Source organism: Leptodactylus fuscus, chromosome 1, assembly GCF_031893055.1.
Source record: "Leptodactylus fuscus isolate aLepFus1 chromosome 1, aLepFus1.hap2, whole genome shotgun sequence".
Classification (NCBI taxonomy): domain Eukaryota; kingdom Metazoa; phylum Chordata; class Amphibia; order Anura; family Leptodactylidae; genus Leptodactylus; species Leptodactylus fuscus.
The window spans coordinates 156,819,682-156,834,776 of NC_134265.1; the positions used below are offsets into that span (position 1 = coordinate 156,819,682).

General features: G+C 41.7%; 1 protein-coding gene across 1 annotated transcript in view; it reads right to left on the bottom strand.

The window, feature by feature from the left end:
• PUM3 (pumilio RNA binding family member 3) overlaps positions 1–13,711 on the bottom strand; it is a 49,738-nt gene extending 36,027 nt beyond the window's left edge. Inside the window, exons 1-7 of the mRNA XM_075279017.1 lie at positions 13,613–13,711; positions 11,053–11,133; positions 7,107–7,301; positions 6,116–6,251; positions 5,360–5,435; positions 2,271–2,364; positions 1,186–1,252 (exon numbers count right to left, since the gene is read on the bottom strand). Coding sequence (XP_075135118.1) covers positions 1,186–1,252; positions 2,271–2,364; positions 5,360–5,435; positions 6,116–6,251; positions 7,107–7,301; positions 11,053–11,125 — 641 coding nt within the window. The 5' untranslated portion in view covers positions 11,126–11,133; positions 13,613–13,711. The remainder of the gene's footprint in view (positions 1–1,185; positions 1,253–2,270; positions 2,365–5,359; positions 5,436–6,115; positions 6,252–7,106; positions 7,302–11,052; positions 11,134–13,612) is intronic.
• Between the last annotated feature and the right edge of the window lie 1,384 nt (positions 13,712–15,095).

Here is a 15,095-nt window from a genome sequence, read left to right on the forward strand (position 1 = left end):
ATCAGTAAAGTGAAGTGCGCTGTCTCCATGGCCTTGCCCAATATAGTCAATTGTACCCCTCCGCGTCACTTCGTTAGTCAGGTCACCATAGCAACAGAACGTGACCTGACCTGAGGCAGCCCAAATTACAGTGTGTAAAGCCACCTCACTGGTTTGGTTTAGTGCCTGCTGACTTCCTGGATCCCAGACCCTATCTGTGCCCCCTGAAGTAAGCACTATAATATCTTACTGTATCTTACTTAATATCTTACTAGGATAAATAACACCTCAAGGGGCATTCACACTTGTGTCCCGTGTGTGCATTCTGCCGGGTTTCCATCTTAAGGCCCCAGCGAAATTGTACAGGCGACGGAAACCCGGTGGTCAGCTTTAAAGGGATTCTACCATTAAAAACTTTTTTTTTTGTCATTGACACGTCGGAATAGCCTTAAGAAAGGCTATTCGTCTCCTACCTTTAGATGTCTTCTCCGCGCCACCGTTCAGTTAAAATTCTGTTTTCTGTCGGTATGCAAATAGTTTCTCTTGCAGCACTAGGGGGCGTCCCCAATGCTGCGAGAGAACTCTCCAGTGCCACCTCCATCTTCTTCTGGAATGTCATCTTCATGTGTCTTCTTCCAGCGCAGGTGGTGAAACTTGTAGGCCTCGGGCCTTGCTCAGAGCCGACTGCACATGCCCACGGCCACAAGAAAAATGGATGCTTACACAGTAAGAAAGTGGCCATTTTTTTGTGGCCTATGGGCAAGCGCACTCGGCTCTGCCCGAGGCCTACAAGTTTCACCGCCTGCGCCGGAAGAAGACGCATAAAGATGACGTTCCAGAAGAAGATGGAGGCAGCGCTGGAGAGTTCTCTTGCAGCATTGGGGATGCCCCCAGTGCTGCGAAAGAACTCATTTGCATACAGATGGAAAACAAAATTTTAACCGAACAGCGGGACGAAGAAGACATCTAAAAGGTAGAAGTATATAGCCTTTCTTAAGGCTATTCCTATGTGTTAGAGAAAAAAATGTGACTTTAATGGTAGAATCCCTTTAAACGATATTTCGGCCCTCCAATGGTCCGAGGGACAGTGAACTGGCCCACCGTTTAAAAAGTTTGAGGACCCCTGTCCTAGACTGTATTAAGTTTACATTTTCATTAAATTCTGAGAATCACAAGTCAAACAGCATGGCATTATATATAACTTACCCATACATAAGGAACTTTCTCACAATATTTCTGGCATACTTAGACTTGCTCAAGTCCACGATGTGTTCTGTTGGAAGCACAAGAGATTTATGGAATATCATACATGTTTCATATGAACAGCATACATCAATCACTTTAATAAAGCCACAATATCAAAATACAGGCTCCCAGGCAGATCATCACAGCTGAAGCTTTTCCAACTCTAGGACATCCTTTCTATGAACTGGTACCCAGAACTAAATGTTATAATCCAGATGGGGCAAGCAATGACTTATAAAGTGGTAGTACTACATCCCTGTCCCATGAGTCCATACCCCTTTAAATACATGACAATATCCTGCTGGCCTTAGAGGTAGCCAATTGGTATTGCATGCTGCAATTTAACCTATGATCTACACGTACAGCCAGGTCCTTCTCTACCAGGGACTCTCCCAGCATTATTCCCCCCAGGACATATGTTGCCTGCAGATTATTTTTACCTAGATGCAGGTTTTCCAGGATTCAAGTTTGCAGGGGTATTTCAAGATTTTGATATTCTGGTCTTATAGTTATGATAAGTTATCAGAACAGTGGGGGTCCTCCTAGCTTGGAGTAGGAGCCATGGCACCCTGGGAAGCAGAGTGTAAAGAGACAGAAGTACACAGCTATGTCCACTGTCTACTAGTCATGCCAGGTTAATGCAGCTCAGTTTTGAATGCAACTGAACAGGAGCAGAGTTGCAGCAATTTGCCACAACTCCATTTTGCAACTCCTGATGCTATAAGCTAATTATTGGGAGCACCATGTATTGGATTGTCACCAATATGACATTGACAACCTGTCATAAGCATAGGTCACCAATATCTAAATCATAGAAAACTCATCCAGACATTTCTGGGGTGAACTATTGGAATGTTTATGTTCAGCAGACATTTATTTTAAACCTAATGACCTTTTACAGTCTCTTCCGAAACTAAATTCCCATGATATCAATGGTTTACCTGTTCAAGGTTTCCCTTCAGTTATACATATGGCATCTATTATACCCTGCTCAGCTAAATACAAGACATCAAAATGGATGGTTGTCATGTCACTAAACAAAATACCTTTAAGTTCTTCAAAAACTTCATCTCTTTGTTTCTGATTTGCATTTTTTATATAACACTGGATCACTCTGGTAGTATCATGGGCAAATGCAATCTGTGGGGAAGAATACAATAGGTTAGAATAAGGCTGAGTAATCAGGTACAATAAGAAAAAAAGTTATAGCAAGAACCAAAGAGACATTAAAATGTTATTTTTCCCCTTTAATAGATTTCCAAAGGATCCTTCAAAATGGAGGTTGAATACCTAATCTGAACAAGAGGCCTTCCAAAGAGGCAGCATATGAGAAAATATTTCCAGAAAAAAAAATATGGAGAAATACATGATACAGGAAATCAATAAATTCAGTAACATTCCAAACCAGAATGTCTCCTGCCCTGAAACCGGAAGATGTTCAAGAGGAGAGGAAAAAAAAAAAGAAAAAAAGAAAAATAACAAAAACAAACTAAAAACATAATAGCTTTGCATAACAAAGCGACCACAGAAGCCTACATAAGGGGGGCACAGCAGGGGTTCAGAGTTAAAACCTCCCTTTGGTGCGCTCACTTAAAAAGAGGACCTTTCATGCGTTTGGGCACAGGCAGTTCCATATACTGCTGGAAAGCCGACAATGCGCTGAATTTAGTGCACTGTCGGCTTTCCCGATCTGTGTCCCGGGTAAAGAGCTATCGGTGCCGGTACCGTAGCTCTTTACAGTCAGAAGGGCATTCCTGACAATCAGTCAGGTACGTCCTTCTGTACAAGTAGCGCCTATAGCACTGTACAGTGTGAGCGGGCAGGAACGCTCCGATCAGGAGAGGGGGCGTTCCTCCCTGCTCACACAGTACAGCGTTATAGACGCTGCTGTGGAGAAGGACGTACCTGACAGATTGTGAGGAACGCCCTTCTGACCGTAAAGAGCTACGGTACCGGGACCAATATCGCTTTTCCCGGGGCACAGATCGGGAAAGCTTGTCGGCTTTCCAGCAGTATATAGAACTGCCATTGCCCAAACCCATGAAAGTACTTGTAGACAGACCATCGGTGAGTAATAAGTTGTCTGCCACCTGCTGGTGAAAGGTGAACATTACATGAAATATGCGCTTGAATGCATTGTAATATTTGTAATGTGTGTAGATATGTATTGCAGTGCATGTCTGTGTGCTTGCACTTGTTAATCATGATTATGGCTATGACCCGCTCCACATTACAAAAGTCTGAATAAACTTCTGAGTGACCTAAATAAATAGTACTTACCTAACAGAATTATATAAGCCATTAACCCCCCCCCCCCCCCTAACAATTAAGGTAATGGATCCCCAAAGATGCTCTTCAAAGATCATTAAAGAGGTTATAGGCTTTCTACTCCTTAGGATAGGTCACCAATGTTAGATCTGCATGTGTCAGACACCCAGGATCCATGCAGATCAGCTGTTCCAGGACAGGCACATTTTCTGGAGATGTTCCGGAAATAGAACATCACCAATACTATCCCCCACTGCCCGAAAGACAGGTTCAGTTCGAGTTTGTCAGATTCAAGTTATTTCTGTGACCATTGTGGATTTTTCTTTCATTAAACAAGGGGTACCAACAATTTTGTCCACGTGTGTATAACTGAAGCAGAGGGTCTGCAGAGGTTTTTCCCGCAGCTCCTTTCTGCTGCAGGATGCCACATGGCGTTTTCCAGCTTATTTTTTATGGATGATCCATCCTCAGAATAAAACATCAACAACAAATAAGTGAATCCCCGCAGATCAGCAGTTTGAAGGGGCTATGGCGCCTGTTTATATCGGACACTGTCCATTCATAGTGACCATGTGATGTAATCACAGTTGTGACACAGACGTCTATAGGATGAGGCTGTAGTTACATGACATGGCCACTATTAAATGAATGACACTGTGTAAACAGAAAAGGGGTCACAGAAATTGCACAGGTACCACGGTACATTCAAACAGCTGATCCTGGATGTCCCAGTTATTGGAACCCCAATTTTTTTTATTTTTTACTTTTTAATTAGGAAACACCTGGGCATTATTAATAAGGGGCACTATTTAAAGAGGGTACACAGGGAAGTTATTGATTTAAAGATGTATTTGGGGGTATTAATCATTACAGGGGAGTTATATATTATAATGGGTATATATGGGTGTAGCAGCAGGATGGGGGCTTTGTGTAGGTGGGGACATTGTGGGTCAGGTGCCTGGAAAAATGAGGAGCCAAAGATGTATGTGCTGCAAACTTTACAGAGACTGGAAGAAGTGGTCATGGCGGTCCAGATGGAAGAGATGGGGAATGTGAACGATTAGTCAGAGACGTCACCTGCAAGTCACTAAATGTTACTGTACTGTATACACTTAAATCGTCTCCAGAGCCCTGTGTAGAGCCGCTATATACCACTATATGCTCACGACATACTGATAATATCGGTATACGAACATGTCCAAGTTGGGGGCCCATTAACGCACCCCCTAGCTACGCCTCTGGATGATAATTAGTCAAATTGACACTACTACGGAGCTTTCTCACATTATCTGAGGCCTGTCAGCCCAGGATATAGCCCACCTGGTCAGAATGTATGAGGGATGGCAGAAGTCAATTTAAATGCATAGCGAGGATAAAGGAAAACAATTTTGCAACTAAGTTTAGTAGCAAGATCGGTCTACGATTAGCAGGGATAGTAGCATCCTTCACCTCAGCTACAGTTTTAGATGGATTCCTTTGGCTGTAAGATTGAACTATTGGTTATGCGTTACCCTAATATTAGATCTTTTTGTCAGTAATACAAAAATGTGACAATGGTAACTGATAGTCTATATCGTAGAGAATAATTTCAAGATTTGATGTGTACCAATAGATGGTACTTCATAAAACTTACTTTCCAATACACTATAATAGGTGGTTCTCAGGAGACACTAAAGGCACACATAACTGTAATGGATATTGATCTGTTATGTAATCTAATTAAACTGACTTATGTTTCTTACATTCAATGCTGCGCTCATCGATTCCTTCCTAAGTAAAAGCAATTAAATCCCGAGCATAGAGCGTGTAATCATCATATTATGTGGTATGACCCAAGCTAAAAGATCATCGGATCAGATTCACTTACACTTTTCACATTCCCTTGAAGCAGCTTCTCCAGTTCATTCATTAGTTTGGATTTCTTTGTGGCATCACAGTCTTTTCTAGAGACAAAAAAATAAATAAATAAATAATGCTAAAAAAACAAAAACAAACAAACAAACCCCCAAAAAACAATGACTTCCTGCAGAATCACCTTTGCTGTGCTGTACAAGACACTAATATAAAGCACATAGTGGAAAGAAGCCATTGTTTTTTGCACTCCCTTCATGCTGGGTGTCATGCTATCAGGAGCCATAAAGAGAATCCAATGTAAAACAAAACAAAACATCAAACTCACAAAAAGTTGGCAGATATTATACTTTTTTTTTTAGCCACAAAAAGTTGTTCAGCTTTGAATTTTGGTAAGAGATGTTAGCACTTGAATAATTTTAACCAGGAGTAAAATGTGTAAAAAAAAAAAACAAAACATAAAAATGTGTAGAGATAATATACAACTAATCTCGTAAAAAAAACAAGCCTGCATCTCGCCAAGTCAACGTAAAAACTAAAAATGTTAAAACTCTTGGAATTAGATGATGAAAAAATCTAAAATAATGCTTTGTCCTTAAGGCAAAAATTGGGTGCATCCTAAAGGAGTTGATAAATTCCCCGCCACAGGCGACTTTTTACTCTCATCTAATGTAGCATTCCAAATTGATGGATGTATACAGTAGATGATGGACTCAGGAGTTAAAATCAATACCTATATGGTACCTGGAGGTAACATCTCAGAGAAGCGTACCTTCTGATGTTCTCCCAAATCTGCTTGGACTTCGCCATGATGTCATAATTACTTTTGTCATTAATCTGTCTGGCCTGTTTTAACTCCTTCTTTTTCTTTTTAAAGTCATCCCACTTTGGTTTCTTGGCTTCAGAGCCTGCAAAAAGAGAAGACTATTTAGTGAACGGTTCAGTCTCTTCTAAACCACCAGTCAATACAGATATACCTTTGTCACATAAAAGGAGCAAGTGTCCACAGAATCATCCACTTATAGTAATTGGACAGATCCTGACCAAACACGATATACCTATCACTAGACTAAGAAGCATTTAGACAAAAGACAGCCAACATAGCCCTGCAGGTGTCCCTGTGTAATCATGCCCATGCAGTATCTGCCTTTCTCACTTCAGTCCCTTATTGTACCTAATGTATTATTCTTGAAATTTATTTTTTTTTCTTATTTTTTAAATAAGATATTCTCATAAAAAGGAATGGGGTACTTTTGCTGAAACTGGTCATGCAATCTATCTGTACTACTACTTACACAGAGCAGGACATTTAGTCTATGAGGTGGCTCATACAGAAAAACCTATGGGACAAAGAGTTAGGCAAGAACTCTGGGACAAGTCTAGGTACTAGGGAGAGAAATCTTTCAATAAAAATCCAAATAGATGCATTTCAGCATGGGAGCAGCTCCTGTGGACCTTTTCTGCAATATGCAGCATGTTACATGCATAATTTACAGCATATGTGCATTGGTAAAAGCTACAGTAAAAATGCCTGATAAGTTAGAGTAGTTTAGCTGCAGTTCAGCATGCCTACTATTCCAACTATACTATATATTGCTGCAGATTTCTGTTAGAAAATCTATAGCAGGTATGCTCAGCAAGTGCAGTGTGTGAATTTACTCATACACTATACTGGTAAACTGAAATAGCCAGGGTTTGCAAAAGCTTAATCTATGCTAGTTAATGTAAAATAAAGTATAAGGAGTCAGTTTTGAGTAACACACCATTGTCTTCATCCTCTCCTCGCTTTCTCTTCTTTGTGAAGCCGTCACCCTGTTTTCTGTTTTTTGCTGCAAATTGCTTCACACCAGCTTTGCCTCCAGCGCCGTCCTTCTTCTTTCCCTTCTCAAACTTCATAGGTTTACGGTTCGCCTTTGGGCTTTGTTCTGTATTTTTTCCATGTTTTTGAGAACCAAGTGCTAGTGAGAGAAAGTGAACATATTTATGTCACAAATCATGTGATAATAACATAATAAGGCAAGTGTGTGCAGTTTCCTTTATGCTATGAAAAATACATCTAGGCTGGGTAAGGAAGGAAAGGAAATGGATTAGGAAAAGGAAATGGATTAAAACTTTTCTTAACTCACATGAATAAATAGAGGCGAATAGTTATAAAAGCAACAGTACGTAGCACCAATGTTGCATACAGAAAGTCATCGGTTAATCCACAAGAACAGTTTGAGCTATGGCTTATCAAAAAAATAAAATAAAATAAAACAAAGGTGTAGGATCCAGAACCTTTGGTTTTTTGATTTAATACCCTGGGTAATCCAAGGTCTTTGTTTCCTGACATCAATACACAGAAGGACTGAAATATACCAGTTGGGTGATCTGTAACTTTTTCTTTTCTATAATGACTAGAGATGAGCGAACACTAAAATGTTCGAGGTTCGATTCGAACAGCCGCTCACTGTTCGAGTGTTCGAATGGGTTTCGAACCCCATTATAGTCTATGGGGAACATAAACTCGTTAAGGGGGAAACCCAAATTCGTGTCTGGAGGGTCACCAAGTCCACTATGACACCCCAGGAAATGATACCAACACCCTGGAATGACACTGGGACAGCAGGGGAAGCATGTCTGGGGGCATAAAAGTCACTTTATTTCATGGAAATCCCTGTCAGTTTGCGATTTTCGCAAGCTAACTTTTCCCCATAGAAATGCATTGGCCAGTGCTGATTGGCCAGAGTACGGAACTCGACCAATCAGCGCTGGCTCTGCTGGAGGAGGCGGAGTCTAAGATCGCTCCACACCAGTCTCCATTCAGGTCCGACCTTAGACTCCGCCTCCTCCGGCAGAGCCAGCGCTGATTGGCCGAAGGCTGGCCAATGCATTCCTATGCGAATGCAGAGACTTAGCAGTGCTGAGTCAGTTTTGCTCAACTACACATCTGATGCACACTCGGCACTGCTACATCAGATGTAGCAATCTGATGTAGCAGAGCCGAGGGTGCACTAGAACCCCTGTGCAAACTCAGTTCACGCTAATAGAATGCATTGGCCAGCGCTGATTGGCCAATGCATTCTATTAGCCCGATGAAGTAGAGCTGAATGTGTGTGCTAAGCACACTCATTCAGCACTGCTTCATCACGCCAATACAATGCATTAGCCAGTGCTGATTGGCCAGAGTACGGAATTCGGCCAATCAGCGCTGGCCAATGCATTCTATTAGCCCGATGAAGTAGAGCTGAATGTGTGTGCTAAGCACACACATTCAGCACTGCTTCATCACGCCAATACAATGCATTAGCCAGTGCTGATTGGCCAGAGTACGGAATTCGGCCAATCAGCGCTGGCTCTGCTGGAGAAGGCGGAGTCTAAGATCGCTCCACACCAGTCTCCATTCAGGTCCGACCTTAGACTCCGCCTCCTCCAGCAGAGCCAGCGCTGATTGGTCGAGTTCCGTACTCTGGCCAATCAGCGCTGGCCAATGCATTCTATTAGCCCGATGAAGTAGAGCTGAATGTGTGTGCTTAGCACACACATTCAGCTCTACTTCATCAGGCTAATAGAATACATTGGCCAATCAGCGCTGGCCAATGCATTCTATTAGCTTGATGAAGCAGAGTGTGCACAAGGGTTCAAGCGCACCCTCGGCTCTGATGTAGCAGAGCTGAGGGTGCACAAGGGTTCAAGTGCACCCTCGGCTCTCCTACATCAGAGCCGAGGGTGCGCTTGAACCCTTGTGCAGCCTCGGCTCTGCTACATCAGAGCCGAGGCTGCGCTTGAACCCTTGTGCACACTCTGCTTCATCAAGCTAATAGAATGCATTGGCCAGCACTGATTGGCCAGAGTACGGAATTCGGCCAATCAGCGCTGGCCAATGCATCCCTATGGGAAAAAGTTTATCTCACAAAAATCACAATTACACACCCGATAGAGCCCCAAAAAGTTATTTTTAATAACATTCCCCCCTAAATAAAGGTTATCCCTAGCTATCCCTGCCTGTACAGCTATCCCTGTCTCATAGTCACAAAGTTCACATTCTCATATGACCCGGATTTGAAATCCACTATTCGTCTAAAATGGAGGTCACCTGATTTCGGCAGCCAATGACTTTTTCCAATTTTTTTCAATGCCCCCGGTGTCGTAGTTCCTGTCCCACCTCCCCTGCGCTGTTATTGGTGCAAAAAAGGCGCCAGGGAAGGTGGGAGGGGAATCGAATTTTGGCGCACTTTACCACGCGGTGTTCGATTCGATTCGAACATGGCGAACACCCTGATATCCGATCGAACATGTGTTCGATAGAACACTGTTCGCTCATCTCTAATAATGACTTATCAAAGATAGCAGAGATTGTGCAAAATAGGGGCCAGCAGTTCCATCGTTCCCCCTCCTTAGAAGGAAATAAAAACACTTTTTTGCACAAACCTCTACTGGAACTGTGCTAAAAAAAAAAACAAAACACCTAAATTCTAATAAAGGGAACTTGTTAGGAAGCTTTGTGACACTAAACCTACACTACAGCATGTCCTAAAGAACTGGTGACTTAGGGCCCCAAACCAGCTAATGGTAAGCCGGTCTTGCCTTGGCTTTGTTTTAGAAAAAAACAAACAAAAAAAAAAACCCTCCTCTAATAGATGCCAAGAGGCACGCTCCCCTGCCCATTGTGTTTTTTTTAAATGAAGTCAGAAGAGCACACCACAGTTCCACTGAACATAAGCTTGATGCTGTGCATGCACAGTGAAGTTGAGGAGCACTGACCTGACTTCATAGGAGAAATGCGCATGCACTGGGAACACTAGAGAAGTTTAAACCCACATGTCAATCATTCCTATTAGATTTCACCTGCAGCTCTCAACCTTTGTTCATTCAGTGTGACTGGATTTTTTTTTTTTTTTTACCATAGGCAGGCTTGGTACACTAAACCACCAATCCATGAGGGACATACTGGTGGTATACAAGTTCCTTTCAACCATGGTGTATAACTTGACTTTGTTATATGTTTTATCACAAAACACATAACAAGAACATAAAAATCCAACCATAAACAAGTGAGCACCATAAGGCCACGTTCACACGGGGCACGAGACCGTGTATTTTGGTCCTGATTCTGATACAATATTCGTCCCCTGAACATCTCTGCCCAATATCACATGGCAAGTTGCTGTCACAGCAAAGAAGTCTTTCACTGGGGCAGAAAATGTAGTTAAAAGGAGACTATCATTGCCGCCCATCTACTAAAAACCGCTCCCATAGTACTGTAGACGCAGCTAGCAGAATAAAAACCATAACATTCTTATGTTTCAGAGCCCCAAACTCACCAGTGCCTCAAGATCCTCCTTTGAATAAAGAAGTGCTTTTTCTCAAGTGTTGGCAGTCTAAAATCTAATGTGTATGGCCTGCTTTTTATGAAAGCAGATAGACTACAATAGACCCAAGTTGATTTTGGCAGGAATCCGTAACACTTTGACAGTGTCAAAATAAGAGACTGTTCAGATAATTGTGTTCACTCCAAAAAACCAACTCCATGTAACAGAACAAAATTCACAACATTATAGTGATTTATGATGCTGTGATTTCCCCAGCTACTAAGGCTCTACTGTCCAGTACTGAAAGCATCAAGAGTTATTTAGCCAGAATCCAGTAGTAGGTCCAATAGCAGCCGGACGAGTTCTGATGAACATTTCTAAGTACTGCTCACTCAGACTTGAACATGTATCTTCTTACCTTTTTTCTTAAATGTGCCACTCTTGGGTGGCTTCTGTTTCATCTTCATTTGTTTTTTCCCTCTTGCTTCCATAATGAGAGCTTTATAAACAAAAAAAAAAAAAGACATTTAGAACATGAATAAATAGTAGAAGATTCAATAATTTCCAATCTCCAATTAATTACAGGGCTTCGGTCCTAATAATAGATGAAATAACATTAGGATGCTCACTCATTCATACATAGAAGTCGCTATGCAATACTACAATTCTGCCCCAGGGGTCATGACACCTTTATAGTAAAGTTATGGGCTCCCCTCTATTCTACTAGAGACTCACTAAAACTGGGGCCCCGCGTAGCAGAAACACCGTGGCAAAAAAAAAAGGCGTTTTACATTAACTGCAAAGTGAATGGGATTCTGGCTAATATCATCCACACAATAACTTGCAATGGAAACGATGCGATTTGAAAAAATCAGTTTGTCAATTGCATGCCAAATATACTTATGGAAACGCTGGCGTTTCCGTATAGGTATAATGGAAGCAGGAAGTATGCAGAGGAAAACTCTACGGACTTTCTATGAAAAGCGATGCAAGAAAAAAAAAAAAGCATTTTGGCTGCAGCTCACTACCTGAAGCCTTAGGCCTGGTTCACATCTGTGTTCGGGGAATTCACTTGGGGACCCACCAAACAGAATACCGAAGGCATTAAAAAGCGGTTAGGAGAGAAACCACACAGACTCCATAGAATATAATGTGGTCCATGTTTTTCCGCAGGAATCATGCAGAGAGAAAAGTGGTGCTTGAAATACTTTTCTCTGTATGATTCGTGCGGACAGTGCACAGAAAATCCCCAGACCCAATTATAGCCTAAGGGGTTTGTGTGGATTCTCTGCTAACCGCTTTCTAATGCATATAGGTTTCAGTTCGGGGGGTCCCCAAGCGGACTCCACCAAACACCGATGTGAACCAGGCCTTAGACTTGCATTGTGAGATTAATCTCCTGTCCACATAGGAAACACTGTGTGCATCAGAGAGGCATAACACTTTACAACAAAGCTGTCAGTAACTTATTTGGCTACAATATAGCATCACAGGCTCATTTTCAAATTTGAGGTGCCATTCTTTATTTTTATTGTAATGCTTTTTTAAGAAGAGAATTATCAACATGAGACAACACCTTACAAGCTAGAGATTTCCTTTCAGCCTGGAATCAAAACAAAAACCAGATGTGGATCCACAAAAATCACAAACGCATAAATAAACGATATTTCACCTTGTTTCTTTGACACAAAAGACTGCATTAAAACTGCCATGAAAAAACCCTAAAGGTGTTTTGCTACGTCATAAAGTAAAGGCATATGGATAGATACATCATCATTTTATGATCAGAGGGGATCAACCTCTGGGACCCCCACCAATCCAGAGAATGAAGAGACTGCAGAGCTATAATAGCACAGAGTCTTCTTAACAGTTTCTCCCTACACAGCAATACTTACATTGCACAGGGAGGTGCAGCCCGTTCTAATGGATAAGTCAGTGTTGCAGTTTCCTGCATAGCTTTGTGGCCAGGAGCGCCAATGGGCATGCAATGCAGAACTTAAAAGAGTTTTCTGGGTACTCAATGCTGATGACCAATCCTTAGGATCAATATCTGATCACTGTGGTCCAATAAGTGAGACATGTACAGATCTGCTGCATATGTTAGTGCCGCTTCACAAGGCAATGACGTTGTTTTTTTAGTCACATAGCTTGTTTGCAGTTCAGTCCCATTTAAGTGAAGGGAGCTGAGGTGCATTATCAAGCACAGAAGAAATGTAGAGTACAGCACTGGACATTCAGTGAACAGGCTGCAGAGCGCAGTCAGTATGGGTGCTGGGTGTTAGACCTCCACCAATCTCATACAAACATTCTTTGTCCAAATGCCTTATATTATGCTTAATAGTACAAAAGGATAGCACATACAGGGGTGTATCACATCAGAATAGGCACCATGACAGACTACATTTCCCATGCAATCACTGCTGCCTAGTGAACATTCCCTTGGGAAGTGTACTGTTTGACTAAGGAGCCAGACCTCCTGTAATACAAAAGGGGTTGGGCTTCATACATTTTCAGTTTACGGTACAGTCTGCAGCACTATTCCTGCCATCAGCAATATGAGGACTGAGGTGCAAACTTAACAGATCACATTGGACATCAATAGCAGGGATGAGGATTTATTATAGAAGTGTCTATACAGAAAATATAATGAATAGCGTGAATGTACTGTAATAATCCAGAGGGTGGACATGCAGACTCAACACAGAGATCTTCCATTGTATATTACAGTATTAGTGATGTGAATATATATATATATATATATATATATATATATATATATATATATTTATACACATACACCAATATCAATATATATGCCATGTATTCAGAAGTCATGCTTTCGAAGGACTTGCAGCGTACAGATATTACAGCTCCAAGCGTGCAACCTGCACAGCAGGGCAGAGGCAATGCACACAGATCAGACGTTTGATTATCACCCAGACACACTGCTATATACAGAGAAACAACATTTTAGTTACCATGTATTATAGACGTGGCTCCGGTCTAATATCGACGCTTTCCGTACCAACCTTTACACACGTGTGGCCAGGACCAGGGAAACTCTTACAGCGCATGCGTCACGCCCTCCACTTACGTCTGCGTAAAAAGTCGTGAAGAAAGACCACAAACTGTACTTCGGTAGAAATAAAGCTTGTTGAGAGAAAAAAAAGAGCGTCGCACGGCCATATTGGATGTGGTGTATTTGGCAGGCCCTCAGCACGTATGAATGAATTCATGTACAGGAGATGAGGCGTGACTTGAATTTTCTCTAGTTTTATGATAGTAGTTTACGGAACTTCGGTTAAATTACTGTAAAGAAAATAACATTTTCTAAATGCTGATCCAGAAAAACCAACATATGCAACAGGATGTATCTGTTCATATATAGTACATATAAATAATCTTTTATAAAATATCTAGATGTATGTAATATACACGGTACAGCTGGGTCACGTGATGTGCTATTATTTGTGGATCTGCATTAACCAGGCCAGCCAGCAGATGGCAATGTTTCCTTCCTTTGGGAAGCTTTGCTTGCAGCTCTTGTTGCAGTTATAGCTGGATTCCTAGAACACTATATGTCACTTTGATACAGTATTTTATAGGATTCTTATATTGTGTGGATCACATGCAGTAAACCCCACCTAGTATCTTGAAGGAAAAGGTGGACAGATTAAAAATTGAGGCACTCGCAATGGTGGTGGTGAGGTGACACTTATGGTTCAGACAGTGTGACATAAGTGATGGCAAAGAACTATTTGTCACCAGTGTACAAATACAGTGGAATAGAGGTTTATGTCCTTTAGGCTAAGGCCCCATGGAACGTCCAGCAGCAATAAACCGCTGCAGGAAAAACTGCGGCGGCAACGCATCGTGGTTCTTCCCGCAGCGCTTTAAACAGAAAGTAAGCAGAGGTTTCCTCTACGGACTTTCTGTACAATTATATCTATGGGGAAACCGCTAGCATTTCCGTAGATATAATTGACATGCTGTGATTTCCAAAACCGTGCCGTTTGTGGCGTGTACGCACCATGGTTTTTACCGCAAAGTGGGCATGGAATTGGCAAGAATCCCATCCACTTTGCAGTTACTGTAAAACTCAAATCGCAGCATTTCTGACCCATGGGGCCCCGGCCTGTCAGTTATATCTACGGAAACACTGGCAATTTCCCCACAGATATAATTGTAACAGAAAGTCCACGGAAGAAAATGCCACAAACTTTCTGTTTAAAGTGTTAGAGTTACAGTCCTATGAAAAAGTTTGGGCACCCTTATTAATCTTAATCATTTTTAGTTCTAAAAATTTTTGTGTTTGCAACAGCCATTTCAGTTTGATATATCTAATAACTGATGGACACAGTAATATTTCAGGATTGAAATGAGGTTTATTGTACTAACAGAAAATGTGCAATATGCATTAAACCAAAATTTGACCAGTGCAAAAGTATGGGCACCCTTATC